The sequence below is a fragment of the Equus quagga genome, chromosome 20, assembly GCF_021613505.1.
Source record: "Equus quagga isolate Etosha38 chromosome 20, UCLA_HA_Equagga_1.0, whole genome shotgun sequence".
NCBI classification, from domain to species: domain Eukaryota; kingdom Metazoa; phylum Chordata; class Mammalia; order Perissodactyla; family Equidae; genus Equus; species Equus quagga.
Window position 1 is genome coordinate 12,547,955 of NC_060286.1, and position 24,231 is coordinate 12,572,185.

At 38.1% G+C, this 24,231-nt stretch overlaps 1 protein-coding gene across 4 annotated transcripts in view; it reads left to right on the plus strand.

Moving 5' to 3' along the window:
• The window catches only part of LOC124230929 (gephyrin), a 575,937-nt gene that overhangs the window by 548,352 nt on the left and 3,354 nt on the right, over window positions 1-24,231 (plus strand). For all 4 annotated transcript variants that reach the window (XM_046647482.1, XM_046647483.1, XM_046647484.1 and 1 more), the window contains 3 exons: window positions 301-374; window positions 4,948-5,012; window positions 8,317-8,420. In XM_046647482.1, the coding sequence (XP_046503438.1) occupies window positions 301-374; window positions 4,948-5,012; window positions 8,317-8,420 (243 nt within the window). The remainder of the gene's footprint in view (window positions 1-300; window positions 375-4,947; window positions 5,013-8,316; window positions 8,421-24,231) is intronic.

Here is a 24,231-nt window from a genome sequence, read left to right on the forward strand (position 1 = left end):
TTTGGTTTACTGTCTAACTACTTCTACTACTACTTTTTGTGCGGATAGGGACATTGTCTCTTTTGTTCAAGGTTAGTACTCAACATATACCAGGTGCTCAATAAATATTTATTGAATGGCTAAGTGAATGACTGAGGAATGAAGGGATGAAGGAATATTTATCTTAAGCAAATCACCATCACTAAAATAAGGTGTTTCTTTTCCTTTCAATATTATAAATGCATTTTATTTTCATTTAAACTTTTGAAAGTCCAATAATAGAATGTTTGAAAGTAAAGTGATTATTTTTCATATTTGCAGGACTATCTCAAGCAGGTGCTGGACATTGATCTTCATGCTCAGATCCATTTTGGCAGGGTTTTTATGAAACCAGGGTATGAAAATAATCTTATCTCATATATGGGTTGGTTGACTGGCTTTAACAAAGTTTTAAATGCTGTCTTTTTACATTTTCTATTATGGATCATTTATTCTAGTAAAAGAAGTATTATAGTATTAGGATTCTTTGTACAATTGTAGCTCCTATCTGAAATGCAAATTCATCTTCCTTATGAATCACTGAGTTTGGTATAAACAAAGCAAAGTAACTTTCCAAACCTTTTCTCCCTTTAATTCCCATGTCTACTTCCTTCTTTCTCTTTTTTCTCTTTCTGTCCATACTGCTGCTTTCTCTCTTTTTCAGAACATTTTAATATGAAAATTCTCAAACATACACAACAGTAGGGAGTACAATGAAACCTCCATGTACCCATCACCCAGCATCAAGAGCTATCAACATTTTTCCATAATTGTTTTATCAGTCCCCTCCTTCACCTATCAGTCCCCTCCCTCACCTTTTTGGGAGGACAGAGGGCTGGACTGTTTTAAAGCAAATTCTAGGCATGTCACTTTAGTGTACATCTCAAATAATAATAATAACAGCAGCAGCATTCTCTTACATAATCACAATGGTATTTCTCACCCAACAAAATAAATAAGAATACCTTTATATCATCTAATACCCTGGTCATATTCAACGTCCTTGCAAATGTTACAAAAAAGAATGCCTTATTATATGTGTTTTGTTTGAATTAGGATTCAAGGCACGTCCCTCACTGTACTTAGTTGTTAAATCTCTATTAAACAAGAACATTTACTCCCCCCTCCTTTTTTTGTCATGCCATTGATGTGTTTAAGAAACTGAATCATTTGAGTCAAATGAATTTGGCTGATTGCTTCCTTGGGGTGGTGTTTAACTTGTTCCCCTCTCCCTCCAGTATATTCTGTAGACTAGAAGCTAGATCTAAAGGCTTAATTAGATTCAGATTCATTTTTTTTCCTTGGCAAGAATAGTTTACAAGTAGTGTTTCGATTAGCTCTGAGTTAACATCTGTGCCAGTCTTCCTGTGTTTTGTATGTGGGTCACCATGATAGCATGACTGACGAGTGGTGTAGGTCTATGCCGGGATCCGAGCTTACAAACCTGGGCCGCCAAAGCAGAGTGCACCAAACTTCACCACCACACCACAGAGCCAACACCACATACTGCTTCTTATAGCCTCCAAGGAAGAAAGAAAATAACCACGTACCAAGATCTTGCATATCTGCTAAAAACTAGTAACTCCCTAATGGAAGAGATAGTAGAGGTTCTGTAATCAGTTATAAATCCTCAAAGAATGTCAAACATTGGTTTTGATGAAATATGTGTGGCCATGTCTTTCAGCAGTAGTCTGCCTGTTCAGACCCCTGCTACTCTATAAACCTTTGATTCCCTATTCAAAGGCCGTGTGTGGGTGAGCATTCCAGCCTACCTCCATACTGTCAGGGACAACAGTAATGATGCTTTAGTTCAGAATTACACTCTGATGGGTGCTCATGTGAACCCTAAGAGAGTAGAGGTGAGACTTAGCAGTTGTTACAAGTGAGATATGGGAACTATCAGCAAATTCCAGAAGACTTTTTCAAATGTCAAGGTGGGCTTCCTAATCTCCCTGGTAAGTACTGGGTACCTCATGTCAGTTTAGGACAGAGATCAGGGTTTACCTCCATGATTTTGCCATTTAAGTATGAAGTTAAGATTATCCCCAAAGCTATCTTCACAACTTGATAGAATTTCGAGTTCTTGGCATTTTATTTCTGTAGTTGCTCCAATATGGCTGCTACTGACAAGACCCTTTTATTATTAAAGCTGTTGGATTTAGATCATTCTTATTAAAAATATTTTGTATTAAGCAAATATTATTATGCTATGAGCACACAGGAGCTTTTTTTTTCCTTTCCCTATGGGCAGTACTAATTTGATTAGAATACAGAGGACATCCCAAAAGCATGTCAGTGTGCTTCTCACTAACCTCAAAAATTGAAATGATTATTCCTTTTGTAGTGAGAAAGAAGCTAACATTACTTGCCCTCACCTCTAGAGGAGAATTATTTGTAATATCTATTATTTAAATTAGTCTCAGCACCTATGATATATAATTTTGGTATTCTTTTTATTTTCACTCTGTTATTTACCACTTACTTCAACTTTAGGCATTCATCAGTTCCTAATGTTTATTCTCCTCCTTTAAAGTCATAACACCCTGTGACCTCAGTGATTGTACAAATGCTATTACATTCTGATCTCAAGAGGAGAGTTAAACAATAGATGCTGAGTTCCAAGGAAATGGCTTTCCAGAACTTAAACAAAAACTTAACATCTGGCAATAGGGCACTATTGATAGCAATGCGTGATAACAAAATGTTTTGTTGTAATGGAATCTTTTTGAAATGGGTACCTTTAGAGAAATCACAGTACCTGTCTGCAAGATACAAAAGATGATTTAAATTGGCTTTAACTACTGTAGAAGGAAGGTGTTAAGCATCCCCTCCTCACTCTTACTGTGTCTGTTAGTTTGCTATGATAAAATAGGTTAGAAGTTTAAATCGGCTTATTTTACTTGGCCAGAATTTTATACTTGTCTGAAGATAAGAAGAATTTAAAGGTAATTGCTACTTAATAGTAGAACAAGAGGAAATGTAGCAAGCTCAAGAACAATTTAGCTTTGCTCTTCCCACATACAGTCTATTCTGAATGCAATTAACCTCTTTCATTTTAGACACAGAAATACCCAAAAACCATTTGCAGTGTTATCAACCAGATCTACCAATCACAATTTTTATGGATCTTCTCCAGAACATAGCTGTTGTCAAGAATGTATCTTGGAAATTATTTTCATTACACAGTAACAATCACTGCCAAATAACCTGTTCATAAATCAATATGACAATCTCATGTTTCTAAAACACAGCAAAGAATGAGGAAGTAAGCAAAAAAGGCCACAGAGTAGCCTAACATAGATGTTACAAAGTCCACAAACTAACACTTCACAGCATGCTCTATGAGAGCCTTATCCAATTATGAGCCATAAAGTTAGAAAAACCTTGGTTCGAATCTTTGTTTCCCCACTTAGTAGCAGAGTGATTTTGGCTAAATGGCTTAATCTCTCTGAGTCTCAGTTTCCTCAACTATAAAATGGGATGATAGTTGTTACCCCATGGGATTGTTGTGAGAATTAAGTGAAATAATGGATGTAATGTATCACTGTTTCTTTAAAAATAGTAGCTTCTATTATTATTGTCATTCTAACAATATACTATTACTAGTACTCTCTGGTTCCCGAACCTAAAACCAGCTTTAAGGGTAGAGATGATGGCAGTCTAGCATTAAGGGGAGCCACAGAAAAGACCTGGGGGAAAAAAAAGACAGAATCAAGGATTATAGAAACACAGCAGTGTGTGGTGTGGGGTTATGGTTTATAGGTGAAAACAATACGCAATACCCTAGTGACTCAACATCACTGTATTATAGCGAAGTAGAATAAGTTAATAATGATGGTTGGGAATCATCAAAAAATGTTAGTCATATTATTGCAAAAACTAACAAGTGAGTGATCCATTTTTGAAAGACCAACCTGTAAAACTAGTAAAAATAAAAACACTTTCAGTGCTTAAAAGGATACTTTTTCAACTATATGGAAATTTCAGCATTCCCTAAGGATTCTACATCATTCAAATTTTATTAATATAATGAAATTTTTAGCTGAAGTTCTATGTAAAGAGTAGTCAATAGAAAGAAATCATTATTCTTAACTGCCTGCTTCCTCCATCCCTCTCACACTCATCCCTTTCCACACCCCCGTGAAAGGTTTCATGTCAGAATCTTAAGGAAGTATAGTTTGAGAATATTTTTAATTACTATTGCTTTAATTTTGTTCTAGTCATGGTATTTTACTTATTTTGACATTTCAAAAAACTCCCTTCTGAGACAGCCATGGTGGCCTAGTGGTTAAGTTCAGCGTGCTCCACTTTGGCAGCCCAGGTTCGGTTCCCGGGCACGGACCCACACCACACGTCTGTCAGTGACCATGCTGTGGCAGCAGCTCACATATAAAAAGAAGATTGGCAACAGATGTTAGCTCTGGGCAAATCTTCCTCAGCAAAAAACAAAAATAAAATCTCCCTTCATAGAAGGCAGATTCTTATTTTTATTGTTGGTTACAGTTTAAAGGGTTGCGAGATACTCATCTTGAACAATAGGCAGTTATCTGATAGACATGTATTACCAGGTAGTCTTCTGATAATAAGAATGATTGTTATAAAGCTCCAGCAAAAATAGTATGATATAATATTAACTAGAGGGGTAGAGAAACTCCAGGATTTGGAATACACTTCTAATGGCACTCACAGGAAGGAAAAAAAGTAGGCTACAGAAAACCAGGAAGTTTGAAAACAGAAGATACTAAAAACAAATTAATTTAAAGGCTCTTGAAACACTTCAGAGTATAAAGGTTTAAAGCAGAGCCAACAGAAAAGTATTTTTATGTGATGAGTTCTCTGTGAAGAGCCATGTAACAAGCAAACAGGAGTACTTAACTTACTCTTCATATTCCTTAGCAGACGCTAACAAATAACCTCATGTCTCTCTAGCCTGCCAACAACATTTGCAACTCTGGATATAGATGGTGTAAGAAAAATAATCTTTGCACTGCCAGGTAAGAACAATTGAAATAGTTTCGTTTGCTTTTTCTGGAAAAATGACCAAAATCTTTTTGAATCCCAGATGACTAGTCTCTTATCAGAGCACTTGATTGGCATCTGAAAGACCTGGGCTCACATCCCAGCTTTACTGCTGTATGACCTTGGGCAAATTACTTAACCTCTCTGAAGCTGTGTCTTGATCTATAAATTGGGGCTAACAGCTACTTCATAGGATTGGTGTGAAAGTCAAACTAGATAGTATCTTTCAAAGCGCATTCAAAATGCCAAGATGATAATCAAGTGTTAGCTCTTGCTAAATCTTTCTGGGGCACTTTTCCTTAAAGAAAATTGGTCAAAGTTAGCAGTCTAATCACCTCCCACGACTACAAGTGTTGTGCTCAAGGGGCCAAAGGGCCTTGAATCGCCTGGGCAAATACTAGAACAAAACCCATAAAGCTGCCTGTGATCCTTGCCAAATGTGGACTGCGGGGTGAGGGCCGACGTGGAAGGAGGGCCTCCTAGTCCTGGTGCTTCTCAGCCAAACCTCAGTATCATCAGTCTGACCACATCACCATCCCCAGCCTCACTCCCATGTGAGCAGAAACTCACATGTTCGTGTTATAGAAAAAGCAAAGGGATTCAGTTGACAAAGACTTTCAAATTCAGTTTTTTATATTGATTTCTGGCTGTGCAGTTAAAGCCATGCTTCAAAAGCCATTACTAATCTTGACAAATTCTAAAACAGTTTAGAAGTTTGTGTATCTACTTGTTGTTTTTTTCAATTTTTGAAATTATCCTCTGCTCTGTAACAGTGTCCTATTCTCTGTTTTTTGGCATGATTCCTTCAGAAAATAACTGACTTATTCCTTTCAGATGCACAAATCTGGTGGCTTTGAGATATTCATCTGCTTTCTATATTAGATAAATCTCAAAATAGTGATACAAAGAAAGGAAAGCAGGCAGAAAAATTTAGAATTTTAAAAACATTTCTAAAACTCCTATCTATAAGCATAAAAGTGATTAGAGTTCTATCATATAGGAAATTTTGAGAGAGAGGACATGTAAGTAAAGTAGACCCCAAAATGTATTTCTAGTATAGAACTCCTTAGGGCCTTTAGATCCTCTGAAAGCCTTTATATAAGGAAGTGTGATCCTCTTCCTACTGCGTTTGGCCTAGAAGAAACTGTTTACTTTGTCTACAGAACATATGACTTGACCTGCAGATGAAGAATGTTACAGTGGGAGCCTATTTTGCCATTACTTATGAAGTATTGTTGATCACCCAGAGAAGTTAGAATTAAATAACCTATTTTCAAATTGCTACTCTAATTTGAGGTTTTCTCTGCTCAGCCTGAATGAACCAAAAGAGGGCAGCAATAGCTCACGGGTTCAGTTTGTAGAACTAGCAAAGTGGCTCCTTTCACAAGGATTTTACAATTCAGTATTGTTTCTGCTTTCTTGAATGCCATGCTTTTAAAGCCATTACTAATCTTGAAAAGTTTTAAAGCACTTTAAAAGTTTTCTGTATTCACTTGCTATTTTTTTAACTTTTTAAATTACTATAATAACACGTGTTCACTATAAAAACATTAGAAAATACAGAGACACCTTAAGAAACTCCCCACCGAAATAACCACTAGGTGAAATTTTTTTATTTGAGTCCTTCCAGTCCTTTTTCTTATATAGAGCAATTCACTTTTTACAGAGTAATTCTATAAAGCAGTGGCATTACAGGAACTCTGTAATCATTCTTAAACAATAGCTTTTTTCCCTTTTTTTTTTTTGGCTTTTCCAGAAAAATTTACATGTGTTTGTATTTTGAGGCAAGGGAAAAGCAACTGATTCTCATTAAGAGTCTACTGTACTGTTGGACAACTCATTTTTCTATTGAAATCATTAGTATCACTCATCACTTTTTACCATTGAAAAAAATCTATTCTTAACTACTTTTGTGGGTAGACAAAAATTAAAGAAATGGTTTTAGCTAATAATAGGCTAAACTGACCATTGCCTTTTACTTTGGTGATGGAATTAGCAGCACATTGCCAGGCCAAGGGAACCTAAAAATCTAATAGCCCATCCCTCCTCCCCCCCCCCCCCCACAGTATATACATACATACTCACATACCACTATAAAAAAGTATTAATAAAATTAGAATTTTAGAGCAAGAAGTGATATTGAGAATCATATCATCCAAACCTTTCATTTTGTGGATGAGTAGTTAAGCTCAGAAAGGTTTGGAACTCACCAGCGTCACACAGCTCGATTAGTTAACAATACTGCACAGAAACTCAATCTGTTATGCTCAGCCCAGCCTTTTTATTCATAGCCCACCTTTCCTCCTTTTGAAGTGCATGACATACCCAGATTTCTTCTTGGAGAAGTACAACTGAATTCCTCAAATTCTTCTTATAACTTCAAAAGAACTTGGTATGTCTATGAGTCTGCTCAGGCTACCATAATGTAATAGAATATTACAGACGGGATGGCTTGAACAACAGAAATTAATTTTCTCACAGTTCTGGTGACTAGAAGTCTAACATCAAGGTGCCAGCAAGGTTGGTTTCTCTTGAGCCTCTCTTCCTGTCTTGCAGAAGGCCACCTTCTCACTATGTCCTCCTGTGGCCTGTCTTCTGTGTATGTGCACTCCTGCTGTTTCTGCCTCTTTTTGTGAAGACACCGTTCCTATTGGATTAGGACCTCACACTTATGACCTCATTTAACTTTAATTACCTCTTTAAAGGCCCTATCTCCAAATATAGTCACGCTGGCGGTTAAGACTTCAACATAGGAATTTGGAGGGAGCGCAAGTCAGTCATAACAGTATTCATCTTCAAGCCCTCCTATTCTTAAATCATTTAGTTTTATTTTTAAAATTTAAAGAAGTTTCTGGGTAGAGGGGATTATGAATAAATTTCTTTATGCTTATCCTAGTTTCTAATTTTTTTTGTACTGAGCATGTGTTACTGTGGTAATTTTAAAACATTTAAAAAATAACAAGTAGAGTCTGCTTTAAAACTTAACAGGATTAGTAATAGCTTTTGGCCCATAGCTCCCAGGAAAGCAGCAATAAATAGTGTTAAATAGTTTCTGGGCATCAAAGGTCTCTGCATCTCGCTGGTAGAGCCATGTCTACACCCTCTGGCGTTTGGTTGGCTTCAGCTCTATCCCGGCATCCTTTTAGATTCGAGGTGGCTCAGAAGAGGAAGACTATTGCTTAGTCACTTCACTCTCTCACACCTCAAGGTATAGACGGTCATAATTATTCAGCAAATCTTTATGTGTGTACTTTAAATAACTGCCTGGTTGACTTTCAGGGAATCCTGTGTCAGCTGTGGTCACCTGCAATCTCTTTGTTGTGCCTGCACTGAGAAAGATGCAGGGCATCTTGGATCCTCGGCCAACCATCATCAAAGCCAGGGTAATGTTTTCTAATGACCAAGAACCAAAATTGAAGTCTAATAACAATTAAGAGTATGATTTCCTAACCCCTGGAACAAACATCTAGAATTTTATATTAGTTTTGAGGGAAAATGTGCTTATATTCTCCCCTTCGTGATAGAAAATGGAGGGAAAAGGGTCCCTTTTATTCCCCTCCCTCATTATTCCATGACTTCTAAAGTGGATAATTTTCTCCAGCGAGAAGTCCATGTGGGAGTAGATATGTAATGATAAAACGATTAGCAGAGGGGCCGGCCCCATGGCTGAGTGGTTAAGTTCGCATGCTCCGCTTCAGCGGCCCAGGATTTCACTGGTTCAGATCCTGTGTGCGAAGATGGCACCGCTCATCAAGCCATGCTGAGGTGGCATCCCACATGCCACAACTAGAAGGACTCACAACTAAGGATACACAACTATGTACCAGGGGGCTTTGAGGAAAAAAAGGAAAAATAAAAAAATCTTAAAGAAAAAAATGGTCAGCAGAATGTGGCTGGCACGACCCTAACACTAAACCTGTAGTGAAAGAGGGACAAGAATTTGCTTTCTCCTGTGTAAACCTGCAGAGTATAGCAATTTACCTGCTCACTTTTTCTCTGACCTCACTGATAAATTTTAAACGGTTCAGGAAAAGAAAATGGACTAGAAAGAGTCTAGTGAATCAAAAGGAGAAGATGACCATATTGTTTGAAAAAGGACGAGTAAGGCTGAGGAATCAGACCGATGGTAAAAGTCACTTGGAAATTAGAGTCCCCTTCTCCAGCAACACTAACTTGAATCTGATTTACTACTACTCAACTAATTATGTGACACACTTTCTGTATAACTAATGAACAATTTTCTTGGTGATATAAACTAGAGTACCAAACCATTACTTTTATTTTTTTAAGCTTTATTAAAACATAATTTATATACAAAAAGTTGCACATATTTAATGTATACATTTTGATGAGTTTGGACATACGTGTACAGCCATGATATCATCACCACAATCAAGGTACTAAACATATCCATCACCTCCCAGAATTTTCTCATGTTCTTTTGTGGTTTTGTTTGTTTGTTTGTTTCATGGTAAGAACATTTAACATGAGAATTATCTTCTTAAAGTATTTTTAAGTGCACAAAACAATATCGTTAGCTATAAAGTACTATGTTGTACAGCAGATCTCTGGAACTTACCTTGCATAACAGAAACTTTATACCCATTGAGTAACGATTCCCCATTTCCTCCTCCCCTCATCTCCTGGCAACCACCACTCTATTCTCAGCTTCCATGACTTTGACTATTTTAGATACCTCATATAAGTGGAATCATACAGTATTTATCCTTCTTTGACTGGCTTATTTCACTTAGTATAATGTACTCTAGCTTATCCATGTTGCCACAAATGGTGGGATTTCTTTCTTTTTTAAAGTTGAATAGTATTCCATCATGTGTGTATACGACATTTTCCTTGTTCATTCATCTGTCAATGGACATTTGGGTTGTTTCCATATCTTGCCTATTGTGAACAATGCTACAGTGAACATGGGGGTGCAGATGTCTCTTTGAGATCCTGATTTCAGTTCTTTAGGATATATGCCCAGAAGTAGAATTACTGGATCATATGGTAGTTTTATTTTTAATTCTTTGAGGAACCTCCATACTGTTTTCCATAGTGGCTAAACCATTCTACATTCCCACCCACAGTATATAAGTGTTCCAATTTCTCCATATCCTGACCAACACTTGTTATATTTTCATTTTTTGATAATAGCCATCCTAACAGGCGTGAGGTGATATCTCATTGTGGTTGTGATCTGCATTTCATATACTCTTTCATATACCTGGTGGCCATGTGTATCTCTTCTTTGGAGAAATGTCTGTTCAAGTCAGCTGTGCCTGTCTGAGCCTGGGACACTCCTTGGGATCACAGCGGCCCTTTGAGGTCTCCCACCAACTGGCAGCTACTTCGCAAAAGAGATTGAGACTATACAGAAGAACCAATCAGAAATTTGGAGATGAAAAACACAATGGATGAGATAAAGAAAAATCTGGACTCCCTGACAGTGGTAGTCTTCTTTTAAATTAAATGGAAAAAGAAGAAAAAAGCCATAAATGAACAAAAAATATTCTGATCAAGTCAGAAGATCAAAGTCTTAAAGCCTACACATTCATACCAGTAATACTGAATTTGCTATTTTCATATTTAGCTGAATTTAGGAAATAAGTAAAATCCACATTGTTAACATGAGAAATAAAGAAGACTTCTCTTTGACTTTGCAGAGTTCTTATGAATCTTTTCATTTATTTCTCATGCTAACATCCACCATCTCTTCTTTAAAACTAATGTCATAGCAGCCATCCATTCTGACAACAATGATGAGGCAGAGTGCTCTGCAATCACACTGATGCCTGGTACGTTGTTCATCACGCTGCTCACTCCTGTCAGGTCCTGGAATTGAGAACTGGTCTAAGAATCAAACTCCTTTCTCTCTCACACAGAGCAGTGTTACTGGGACTGTGAGGATGGGTCATCAGTATGCTTAGCTGTTTGCTTCTTTTGTTTTTAACTCCCAAAATCACCCTCACACCTTTACTGGCATAACTGCCACTTTAGAACATAACCTTATTCACTTCCTTGAAACATAGTAAAACTTATTGTCTCTATTTCTGACCACCCAAGATGCAGCTTATAAATGTTCTCCAAAATGGTTGCCACAGTCACAACCTCTCCCAATTCTTGCTGCTTTCAGGAGTGAAGTGGATGTTAAATGCTGGTGTTGGTAACTCATACTGCTGGACTCTGATGTAGCTGTCCTATGAGTAGGGCAATGCTGCATTGTTTTAAAAGGTCTGCACAAAACATGTCATCCTTTTATATCAACACATTCTGAAGAGCAACAGTTTAAAATAAGCCCTTGCCTCCTTAAAATAAGGAGACTGGGAAGATGTTGGCATAGGAGGACTCTGAATTCACCTCCTCCCACGGACACAACAAATTTACAAGTACCTATAGAACAGTTGCCTCTGAGAGAGAACCAGAAACTGGATAAAAAGGACTCCCACAACAAGGGACAACACTGACAGAGGCAGAAGAGGCAAAAATACCTTTCTGCTGAGGAAAAAAACACATTCTACCCACAGCACTTCACACCCAGGAGCAGTCGTAAGGTTATTATATATGAACCTCATGATAATCACAAACCAGAAACCCATAATAAATACACAAAAAATTAAGAAAAAGGAACCCAGACATAATACTAAAGAAAGCCATCAAATCACAAGGGAAGAGAGCAAGAGAATAAGAAAGGAACAGAGAAGAACTACTAAAACACCCAGAAAAAAAGTAATAAAATGGCAATAGGTCCATACTTATCAGTAGCTACTTTATATGTCAATGGACTAAATGCTACAATCAAAAGACATAGGGTGATGGAATGGATAAAAAAAAATAAGACCCATATATATGCTGCATGCAAGAGACACACTTCAGACCTAAAGACACTCACAAACTGAAAGTGAAGGGATGGAAAAGGATACTCCATGCATATGGCAATGAAAAGAAAGCTGAGGTAGCAAACTTGTATCAAACAAAATAGACTTTAAAACAAAAGCTGTAACAAGAGACAAAGAAGGGCAGCACATACTGATAAAGGGAACAATCAAACAAGAGGATATAACATTTATGAATATCTATGCACCAAACATAGGAGCACCTAAATATGTAAAGCAGTTATTAACAGATGTAAAAAGAGGAATAGACAAGAGGAACGGCGTCAGCAACATGTCAGAGTCAGCTGTTCCCTTTGTCTCTCCCACTTCTAACTACAACTAAATGGACATTCATTGATCAGCAGAGGATACACACACAGCACCTCAACACACCTGAGAGACCCATGCTGCTATACGTCTGAAGGTAGATGGACTACCCCTGGGGAGGTGGTGCAGATCGCTGAGAATTCTCCGGCCCCAGGCAACCCAGTACCTGCATGCGACTGCTTCCCCAGCTGAAGCACTCATAGCACCACTGCAGTCCCAAAGGTGGGCGTGCACCTTGGTGTGACTGTGGAAACAGGTGATGGCAGCCCTGAGCCCCAGCATGATTGCACTTTGGTCCAGTGGGAAAGCCCACAGTCCCACCATGGCCCCAGGGAGTGTCTCTGGCTCACACCGAGTGAGGAGGCCCCACATACCAAGGACAAAGGTTTCTGTGACCTAGGAGCAGACAGCGGCACAGCTGCAAGTCTGGGCAAACAAGCCCCTGGCTACTTCGAACGCCCAAAGTCCTGCTGCAGTCATGAAGAAGGAGTGCAACTTGACAGGACATGGGAGCAGCCAGCAGCAGCCCTGAGCCCCTGTGTGATGACTCTCTCAACCAGTGGGAGAGTCCACAATCCCACTGCTGTCCCAGGGAGCAGCTCTGGCTCAGACCCAGCAGGGAGGCCCCACCCACCAAGCACAACAGCTGGTACAACCTAGGACCAGATGGCAGCAGAGCTTTTGAGTCCAGGCAAATTAGCTCCCAGCTGCAGCAAATGCCCATCATATCTCTGTGGTCCCGAAGAGGGTAGGGCATCAGGGCAGGACTGTGGGAGCAGGTGGCAGCAGCCTGGAGCCCCCACATTATTGTTCTCCCAGTTGGTGGGAGACCTCAAAGGGCCACTGTGATCCCAAGGAGTGGCCCAGGCTTGGACAGGCACAGCTGATGGGGATTTTGGCTGGCTCAGATTACCCAGCTCCCCCCAGTGGTGGCAGGTGGAAGCTGCAACCAAATTCTATCTCTATGCAAAGGCACAAATCTATGCTGTCAAGCAGTATGAAAAAATACATTAAATCTCCAGAACAGAAGAAAAGTGACAAGTACCCAGAAATCAGTCCAGAAGACACAGGAATCTATAACTTGAATGACAGAGAATTAAAAATAGTTATCATTTAAAAACTCAAGGAGTTAAAAGAGAATGCAGAAAGAAAATTCAATGAGTTTGGGAGCTACTTCACAAAAGAGATTGGGACTATACAGAAGAACCAATCAGAAATTTGGAGATGAAAAACACAATGGATGAGATAAAGAAAAATCTGGACTCCCTGAACAGTAGAGCTGATATTATGGAGGACAGAATTAGCAGTTTGCAGGACAGAAATATAGAAATGCTTCAGATAGAGGAGAGAGAACTAAGACTAAAAAGAAACGAAGAAATTCTCTGAGAAACAACCAACTCAATTAGGAAATGCAACGTAAGGATTATAGATATTACAGAGGGTGAAGAGAAGGAGAATGGAGCAGAAAGCTTATTCAAAGAATTAATAGCAGAGAATTTCCCAAACTTGGGTAAGGAGATGGAAGTACACGTGACAGAAGCAATATTTCTCCAAAATATATCAGTGTAAAAAGACCTTCTCCAAGGCATGTAGTAGTAAAGCTGGCAAAAGTCATTGATAAAGAAAAAATATTGAGGGAAGCAAGGCAGGAGAAAATAATGTACAAAGGAACCCCTATCAGGCTTTCAGCAGATTTCTCAGCAGTAACCTTACAGGCTAAGAGATAGTGGAATGATATATTCAAAATTCTGAAAGACAAAAACCTAACCAAGAATACTCTGTCCAGTAAAAATATCCTTCAGATATGATGGAGAAATAAAAACTTTCCCAGATGAAAAAAACAAAGTTAAGGGAGTCCATCACACAAGACACCTCCTATAAGAAATCCTCAAGAAGGCCCTCATACCAGAAAAAAGAAAGAAAGAAAGGGGTTACAAAACTCTGAGCAAGGAGATAAATAGATAGACAAAATCAGAAAATTTCATCTCTCTATCAGAACAGGTTAGCAAATAATTATAACACTAAAGATGAAGGGAAGGAAAACACCAAAAATAAATATAATCTTGTCATTTCAACCACAGACTAACAACACAAGATGGAATAAGATGTGACGGTAACAACTTAGAAGGGGAAAAGGAGAGGGATGGAACTGGCTTAGTCTAAGGAAATAAGAGGCTATCAGAAAATAGACTCTCATCTATGAGAGTTTTTTATACACATCTCATGGTAACCACTCAACAAATAATTAGAACAGAGACACAGATGATGAATAAGGAGAAAACTAAGAAAACCAGCATAGAAAATGACCTAACTGAATTGGTAGTCCAAAATACACGGGACAGGAAACAAAGGAAATGCAGAAGAACTGGAAACTGAGAGAGAAAATGGCAGCATTAGGCCCTCATATATCAATAATCACTCTAAATGTAAATGGATTGAATTCTCCAATCAAAAGACACAGATTGGTAGGATGTATTAAAAAACAAGACCCAACAATATGCTTCTTCCAAGAAATAGATCTCAGCTCCAAAGACAAACAGGTTCAGAGTGAAGGGATGGAAGACAATACTCCAAGCTAATGGCAAACAAAAGAAAGCAGGCATTGCCAAACTTATATCAGACAAAGTAGACTTCAAGACAAAAAAGTTCATAATGATAAAAGGGACACTCCACCAAGATGACAAATACACTTATAAATATGTATGCACCCAACACAGAAGTGTGAAAGTACCTAAAGCAACTATTAACAAACCTAAAAAGAGATGTTAACAACACAATAATAGTAAGAGACCTCAGCATCCCACTTACACCAATGTATAGATCATCCAGACAGAAAGTCAACAAGGAAATTGTGGAATTAAGCACAAAACTAGACCAGATAACCGTAATACATATATCTATAGAACACTCCATCCAAAGACAGCAGATGACACATTCTTCTCAAGTGTGCATGAAACATTCTCAAGGATAGACCATATGTTGGGAAACAAGGCAAGCCTCAATAAATTTAAGAAGATTGAAATAATATCAAGCACCTTTTTGACCATAATGCTATGAAACTAGAAATCAACTACAAGAAAAAAACTGGGAAAAGAACAAGGATATGGAGACTAAATAACATGATACAGAACAACCAATGGATCATTGAAGAAATTAAATCAGAAATCAAAAACTATCTGGAAACAAATAAAAATGAAACCACACCATGCTAACTCACATGGGATGCAGCAAAAGCAGTCCTAAGATGGAAATTCATTGCAATACAGGCTCACCTTAACAAACAAGAAAAATCTCAAATAAAGAATCTCAAACTACACCTAACAGAATTAGAAAAAGGAGAACAAACGAAGCCCAAAGTCAGCAGAAGGAGGAAAATAATAAAAATTAGAGCAGAAAAAAATGAGATTGAAACACAAAAGACAGTAGAAAAGATCAATGAAACACAGAGCTGATTCTTTGAGAAGATAAAATTGACAAGCCTTTAGCCAGACTCACTATGAAAAAAAGAGAAAAGGCTCACATAAATAAAATTTAGAAATGAAAGAGGAGAAATTACAATGGATACCAAAGAAATACAAAAGATTATAAGATAATACTATGAAAAACTATATGCCAACAAATTGGACAATCTAGAAGAAATGGATAAATTCTTAGACTCTTACAACCTCCCAAAACTGAATCAAGAGGAAATGGACAATCTGAATAGACCAATCACAAGTAGAGATTGAAACAGTAATCAAAAACCTCCCAAAAAATAAAAGTCCAGGACCAGATGGCTTCTCTAGAGAATTCTACCAAACATTCAAAGAAGATTTATTACCTGTCCTTCTCAAACTATTCCAAAAAGTTGAAGAAGACAGAACACTTCCTAACACAAGCCAACATCACCCAGATACCAAAGCCAGACAAGGATAACACAAAGAAAGAAAATTACAGGCCAGTATTGCTGATGAACATAGATGCAAAAATCCTCAACAAAATATTCACAAACCAAGTATAGCATTACATTAAAAGGTTCATACACCATGATCAAGTTGGATTAATACCAGGGACGAGGGACATTTCAACATCTGAAAATCAATCAGTGTGATATACCACATTAACAAAATGAGGAACAAAAACTGCATGATCATCTCAATAGATGCAGAGAAAGCATTTGACAAGATCTAACATCCATTTATGATAAAAACTCTCAATAAAATGGATATAGAAAGAAAGTATCTCAACATAATAAAGGTCATATGTGACAAACCCACAGCTAATATCACACTCAGTGGTGAAAAACTGAAAGCTATCCTTTTAGGAACAGGAACCACACAAGGATGCCCACTTTCACCACTCTTATTTAACATAGTATAGGAAGTCCTAACCAGAGGAATGAGGCAAGAAAAAGAAATAAAGGGGATCAAAATTGGAAAGGAAGAAGTAAAACTGCCACTATTTGCAGATGACATGATTTTATATATAGAAAACCCAGAAGAATCCACCAAAAAACTATTAGAAATAATAAATAAATACAGTAAAGTTGCAGGATACAAAATCAACATACAAAAATCAGTTTCAGGGAGCAGCCCCCGTGCCCAAGTGGTGAAGTTCGCACGCTCCGCTGTGGTGGCCCGGGGTTTTGCCAGTTTGGATCCTGGGCGCGGACATGGCACTGCTCATCGAGGCATGCTGAGGCAGCATCCCACGTGCCACAACTAGAAGGACCCACAACTAAAAATATACAACTATGCACAAGGGGGCTTTGGGGAGAAAAAGGAAAAATAAACTCTTTAAGAAAAAAAATCAGTTTCATTTATGGGGCCCCTTGGTGGCATAGTGGTTAAATTTGCGTGCTCTGCATTGGCAGCCTGGGGTTTGCAGGTTCAAATCCTGGGCACAGACCTACACGCTGCTCATCAAGCCATGCTGTGGCAGCATCCCACGTACAAAATAGAGGAAGATTGGTACAGATTACAAAAGTTTGCTCAGGGAGAATCCTTCTCACCAAAAAAAAAAAAAAATCAGTTTAATTTCTATCCACTAACAAGGAAATAGCAGAAAGAGAAATTAAGAATACAATCCCATTTGTAATCACACACAAAAAATTAAATACCTGGAATAAATTTGACCAAAGAGGTGAAAGGCTTGTACACTGAAAACTATAAAACATTGTCGAAAAGAAGATGACGCAAAGAAATGGAAAGATATTCTTGCTCATAATTGGAAGCATTAACATAGTTAAAATGTTCATACTTCCTAAAGCATTCTGCAGATTCAATGCAATCCTTATCAAAATCTCAACAACATTTTTCACAGAACTAGAACAAAGACTCCTAAAATTTGTATGGAACAATAAAAGACCCCGAATAGCCAGAAGATCCTGAGAAAAAAGAACAAAGCTGGAGGTATCACAATCCCTCATTTAAAAATATTCTACAAAGCTATAGTAATCAAAACAGCATGGTACTGGCACAAAGACAGACACACAGACCGACAGAACAGAATCCAGAGCCCAGAAATAAAGCCACACATCTATGGACAGCTAATTTTTGACAAGGGAGCCAAGAACATACAATGGAGAAAGGAAAATCTCTTCAATAAATGGTGTTAGGAAAACTGGACAGTGACGTGCAAAAGAATGAAAGTAGACCATTACCTTACACCATACACGTAAAATTAACTCAAAATGGATTAGACTTAAACGTAAGACCTGAAACCATAAAACTTCTAGTAGAAAACATAGGCAGTGCACTCTTCGACATTGGTCTTAGCACCATCTTTTCGATTATTATGTCTCACCAGGCAAGAGAAACAAACGAAAAAATAAACAAATAGGACGCTATCAGACTAAAAAGCTCTTCTGCACAGCAAAGGAAACCATGAATAGGGGCCAGCCTGGTGGCACCGCAGTTTGGTCCGCACCTTCCACTTCAGCAGCCTGGGGATCACCAGTTCAGATCCCGGGCGCAGACCTATGCACCACTTGTCAAACAATGCTGTGGCAGGCGTCCCACATATAAAGTAGAGGAAGATGGGCATGGATGTTAGCTCAGGGCCAGTCTTCCTCAGCAAAAAGAGTAGGATTGGGGGCAGATGTTAGCTCGGGGCTAATCTGCCTCAAAAAAAAAAAAAAAAGGAAACCATGATCAAAATGAAAAGACAATCTAACAGTTGGGAGAAGATATTTGCAAACCATATATCTGATAAGGGGTTAATATCCAAAATATATAAAGAACTCATACGTCTCAACAAGAAAAAGACAACACACTTAGACAGTGGGCAAAATATCTGAACAGACATTTCTCCAAAGAAGATATACAGATGGCCAACAGGTACCTGAAAAGATGTTCAACATCAAATTTGGGAACTAGGATCTACTCTGCTGATTCCACTATCCATCCAGTTTGCCCCCACCTACAGTGACTAAAGTTGTAATTTTTTCAAATTTCAGTGTGTTTCCTGCAGTTTTTCAAGATCTTAAGATTGGCCATGCAGAGCCAATCTCAATCTACTCTCAGTTCCCATCCAGCTAGTTGCTCTGAAAGTAGTGCATCTTTTTTCGCTAAAGTAGCTCAGTAGCCTGAGGGTTATACTAGATCTGAAGGGTTAACAGGATAGGGTAGAAAGATGAGGGACTCCTGGAATCTCTGGTCACTCTGATCTTCAGCCTTATTCTAATGTCTATTCTTCGGACACAATCTTCTTTTCTTTGGTGCTCTCTTGCCTTTAGCTACTTTCTCTACTGTGTATGCTATGATCACTTTTACAATATTTAGAGTGGTGGTAATGTGTTTGAGAGTCATAACTTATATTAAAAATTTGTTGGACTTTTAAATACATTTTTCAAATAAAGTTTAAGCAAAAAAGATGTTCAGTATCACTAATTATTAAGGAAAAGTAAATCAAAACTACAATGAGATTTCACCTCACAGTCATCAGAATAGCTATAATTAACAAGACAAGAAATAACAAATATTGGAGAGGATGTGGAGAAGGGCTACTCTCATACACTGCTGGTGGGAATGAACACTGGTGAAGCCGCTGTGGGAAGCAGTATGGAGATTCCTCAAAAAATTAAGAACAGAACTACCATGTGATCCAGCTATTCCACTGCTGGCTATTCATCCAAAGAACGCGAAGACATGAATGTGTAAAGATATATTCACCCCTATGTTTATTGCAGCATTATTCATAATAGTCACGACTTGGAAACAACCTAAGTGCCGGTCAATGGATGAATAGATAAAGGAGACATGGTATATATACACAGTGGAATACTACTCAGCTAGAAATAAGATGGAATCGTCCCATTTATGACAACATGGATGCACCTTGAGGGTATTACGCTAAGCAAAAATAGCCAGACAGAGAAAGACAAACACTGTATGATTTCATTCATATGTGGAAGATAAACACACAGATAAGGAGAACAGATTGGTGGTTATCAGAGGGCAAGAGGGTAGGGGGAGGGCAAAGGGGTAAAGGGGCACGTATATGTGGTGATGGATGGAAACTAGACTATTGGTGGTGAACATGATGCAGTCTATACAGAAACTGAAATATAGTGATGTACACCTGAAATTTACGCAATATTATAAGCCTGTATGACCTCAATAAAATAATTTTTTAAATAATAATAAAATAAACACTTGCCCTATTTCCTTAGTCAGTTATGGTTGAAGTTGAAATACTTCTGATTTTCAGTAGACAATCAGAAATATAATCCTAGCAATTCACTGAATAGAATTATTGACCTAATATTCCCACAAAAGGACATCCTGTCATGTGTTTCCTTAATATTCCATCAAAGCACCCTATACTGTTTGTTGTTCTCAACTTATTTCTCTAGAAACATGCCTGAGGTAACTCCTATTAGTATTAACAGCCCACCTCAAGCAGTGATTAAGAGAAGGCAAAGGGAAAATACTTTCATCTCCCATGGAACCAAATCAGCGTGTCCTGGGAGAGTGTGAACATGTTGGAACTCTACTGGACTGTTCTAATTTGTCCACCTTCCCTCTTCCCTTGAGCGTTATTGTCCTGTATACTATAAGAACTTGATGAATGCTTTCTGACTGATGTCATAAACAGTAAAATACAAAGCATTTCAACAAAATGTGTACATTGTTTGAAAATTGCTACTGTGGTTGCAACTGTGGAGAGAAATGTGATTGTTTATTGTGACAAGATCAGTCGTTGATCATCAAAAGAGATTATTAGATGCCTGTTATATGAGAATATTATGGTCTATGGATTAAAGAACAGATATTGAAAATGATAGTACTGTTAATGATTTATAAGAAATTAAATCAGTTTTAACTTCTTACTAGGAAATGAAAAATATAACTAGGTTATAGAAACTTTTGAAAAATGAATTTGAAATTGATCCATACCAGCGTGTGCAAGGATTTTAAAGCTACGTGATAAATTTTAGAGAGATGATTTATAGGGTGTATAAACTCAAGGACCTCTCTGGTAGGTTAATGAAATCAGTGCCTCATAACTTCTATAGCACTTTTTTTAAAAGTTAGTATAAAACTCCTTTAACCACTCTTTGGAAGCTTTGACCAGACCTGAGAAGTGTCCAAGTCCCCAGCACCAACCAGGACCTTGAGCCTGTCGTGTTGGGCCTCCACCCAAATAGAATCCCCTTTGGTCATCTGTTTTCTCACAAACTCCCTTCTCCAGTCTGTGCAGCTCTTGGTTGCAGCCTATTCCCCTGAATCTTCTGGAGCTTTCACCTTCTCCTCATTACCACCATCAAACCTTCCAAAGACGTTCAGGTCTGTGGCAATTACCTAATAATCTTCCTCTCTATCTCACCTCTTACCATCAATTGCTTTATTTTCATAATTCTAAATACCGTTATATCTCCCTCAGCAATTCACATGAGCATCCTTCTCAATACCCTGAACTGCTCCACCTCAAAAATCACCAACTCTAGTAGGCAATTTAGGAACACTGGCAAGTTACCTATCAGTAGATATAAAAGAGTATAGACACTCCTTAACCCCTACCCCTGTCCCTCAGTCCATAAACCCCTTTGGCTTTACCATTTTCCTCGTCCAGCCTAAATCCTGTGGTGTGGCGCTGCAACTTCTTTCCAACACCCTCAACTATTTTTGCCTCTTCTTCCTTCCACTGTAACCCACTCTTGAGAATTCACAAACTTGGATCCATCCTCCCTTCTTTGTCTTTCACTTTTATTCCCAGGCCTCTAAGCACAACTAGGGAAGAGTATACAACCGTCTGAGTTATCACTTCCAATTTACAGATCTCAGCAGGGACCAACATTCCCCTTGGCAATCCTTTTATATCCTATGGATCTGCTTCTTCCATTCCTTGCTGCAGTCTTCCAGATCTTCCCCACTCTCCTAAAGCCCCCTTCACCATTTATATCCCCTGAGTTTTGTAGCCAAATAAGCCTAGGTTTGAATGATGGCTCCAGCATTTACTTGAATATAACCTTTGGCATATTTAATGGATTCTCTTCTTCTAATCTTGCCTCCTCTTAGATCCCTTTTGTAACTCTAATCGTGTATCTCCATTAAAATCCTTCACTGCTTCCCATGCCCACAGGATTAAATCCAAGCTGCTCAAGTGAGCATAGGATGCCCTCCATCCCAAGGTCTGTTTTCCTCTCCATGTTCATCAGCTTCCCACCCTGCTCTCTGACCATACCAAGCTATTTACTGCTTCCAGAATGAACATAAGATCCCCTGCCTATACCTGTGTTTACTCCTCTTCCTAGCAGGTTCTCCCCTAACCACCACCATCTCCTTTCTCAACTTGGAAAATTCCTTAGTCATAAGACTCCGGCCTCATGTCCCCTGTGAAGCCTTTCTCAGTGTCCCTAAGAAGGTTGATTACTTACTTCTTTGTGCCCTTTTATACCATGTAAACAGTTCTGTGATAATATTATTACTCTGTATTTGCAATTAATTATTTACTCTTATTTGAGACTTCTTTGAGGTCCCTTCTCTATAAAATGGGCAGGACAAAGAAGAAGGACAAAATGTTATTCCCTTTTTTTTAATTAACAAATTTTATTTTTTAGAGCACATTATAGGTTCACAGCAAAATTAAGCATAAAGTATAGAGAGTTCCCATGCATCCCGTCCTCACACACACACAACTTCCTCCATTATTGACATCCTGAGCCAGAACATTTGTTACCATCAATGAACCTGCACTGACACATCATCATCCAAAGTCCATAGTTTACATTAGGGTTCACTCTTGATGTTGTATATTCTGTGATTGTGGACAAATGTATAATTACATGTACCTACCATTGTAGTTTCATACAGAGTAGTTTCACTGCCCTAAAAACCCTCTCTGCTCTGCCTGTTCATCTCCCTCCCTGCTAACCCTTGATCTTTTTACTGTCTCCATAGTTTTGCCTTTTCCAGAATGTCCTATAGTTAGAATTGTAACGGTGTGTAGCCTTTTCAGATTGGCTTCTTTCACTTTGTAATATACATGTAAGCTTCCTTCCTGTCTTTTAATGGCTTGATAGTTCATTTATTTTTAGTGCTGTATAATATTCCATTGTCTGGATGTACCACAGTTTATCCATTCTCCTACTGCAAGACATCATGGTTGCTTCCAAGGTTTGGAAATTATGAATAAAGCTGCTGTAAACATCCATGTGCAGGTTTTTGTGTAGACATAAATTTTCAGTTCACTTGGGTAAATACCAAGGCATGCAATTGCTGGATTGCATGGTAAGAATATGTTTAATTTTGTAAGAAACTGCCAAACTGTCTTCCAAAGTGGCTGTACCGTTTTGCATTCCCACCAGCAATAAGCAGGAGTTCCTGTTCTTCCACATTCTCACCAGGATCTGTTGTGGCCAGGTTTTGGATTTTGGCCTTTCTAGTAGGTATTTAGTGATAGCTCATTGTTGTTTTAATTTGCAGTTCTCTAATGATGTATGATGTTGAACACCTTTTCATATGTTACTTGCCATTTGGTATCTTCTTTGGTGAGGTATCTGTTTGGGTCTTTTGCCCATTTTTTAATCAGGTTGTTCGTTTTCTTATTGTTGAGTTTTAAGAATTCTTTGTGTATTTTGGATAACAGGCCTTTATCAGATATATCTTTTGCAAATATTTCCTCCCAGTCTGCGGCTTAGCTTCTCATTCTGTTGACCTTTTTTTTCCCTAATTCTCTCCCTTAGACATTTACATGTAGAACATACTATATAATACTATACCAAATAATGCAGTTTTATCTCTTAAGTGACTACCATTCCAGAGAAATATTCAAAGAAAAGAGAGGAAATAGTCCTAGTCCACAGCCCACTACCGAATTTTGAATGAATAAAAGTAGTAATCAGATGTGAAACATCAACCATTTGCAATACTTTTTTACCAAAAAATGTGTCTACATTTATTCATGGTGTATCATTCTTGTAAGCATTGACGCTCATAGCAAAGAGCATCAATGCTCATAGCAAAGAGGTGCTTTCTTAAGCTAAGTGATACCAGAACTATAGTGTCAGTACAGCTAAATATATTGATTAATAAAGTATTTTGCATTTCAGTAAAATACTCTAAAAATCTAATCAATTTCATCTCTTGCTGCAAAAGGAACAGCAGTTTAATAGAGGCTAGGAAGAAATTTCGTTCACTTCAATTTGATGCAATTCATTCTTGTCTCTTAAATTAACATTAATATCTTCCTTTAAAACAAACAGTCCCATTTTGTAGATGAACAAACAGGTGTAGGACCAGTTAGCAGTAAAGCTGGGAGTAGAACCTACGTGTCAGACATCAACACACTCCAGAATTTATTCCACTGTACTGCCAACCAGTGCCATTGCTGGGGGAAAAACCTTGCTTAAGCACTTAGCAAATAACACGGCTATATGAAGAGCTCTTGTAATTTAGTTCTGGAGAACACACATACACAGAGAGAGAGGTCAAGAGACAGAGATTTTTGCCCTTGGGTAAGCACAAAAGAATTCAGAAATAATGCAAGTTACCCCCTAGAAGATCTGACT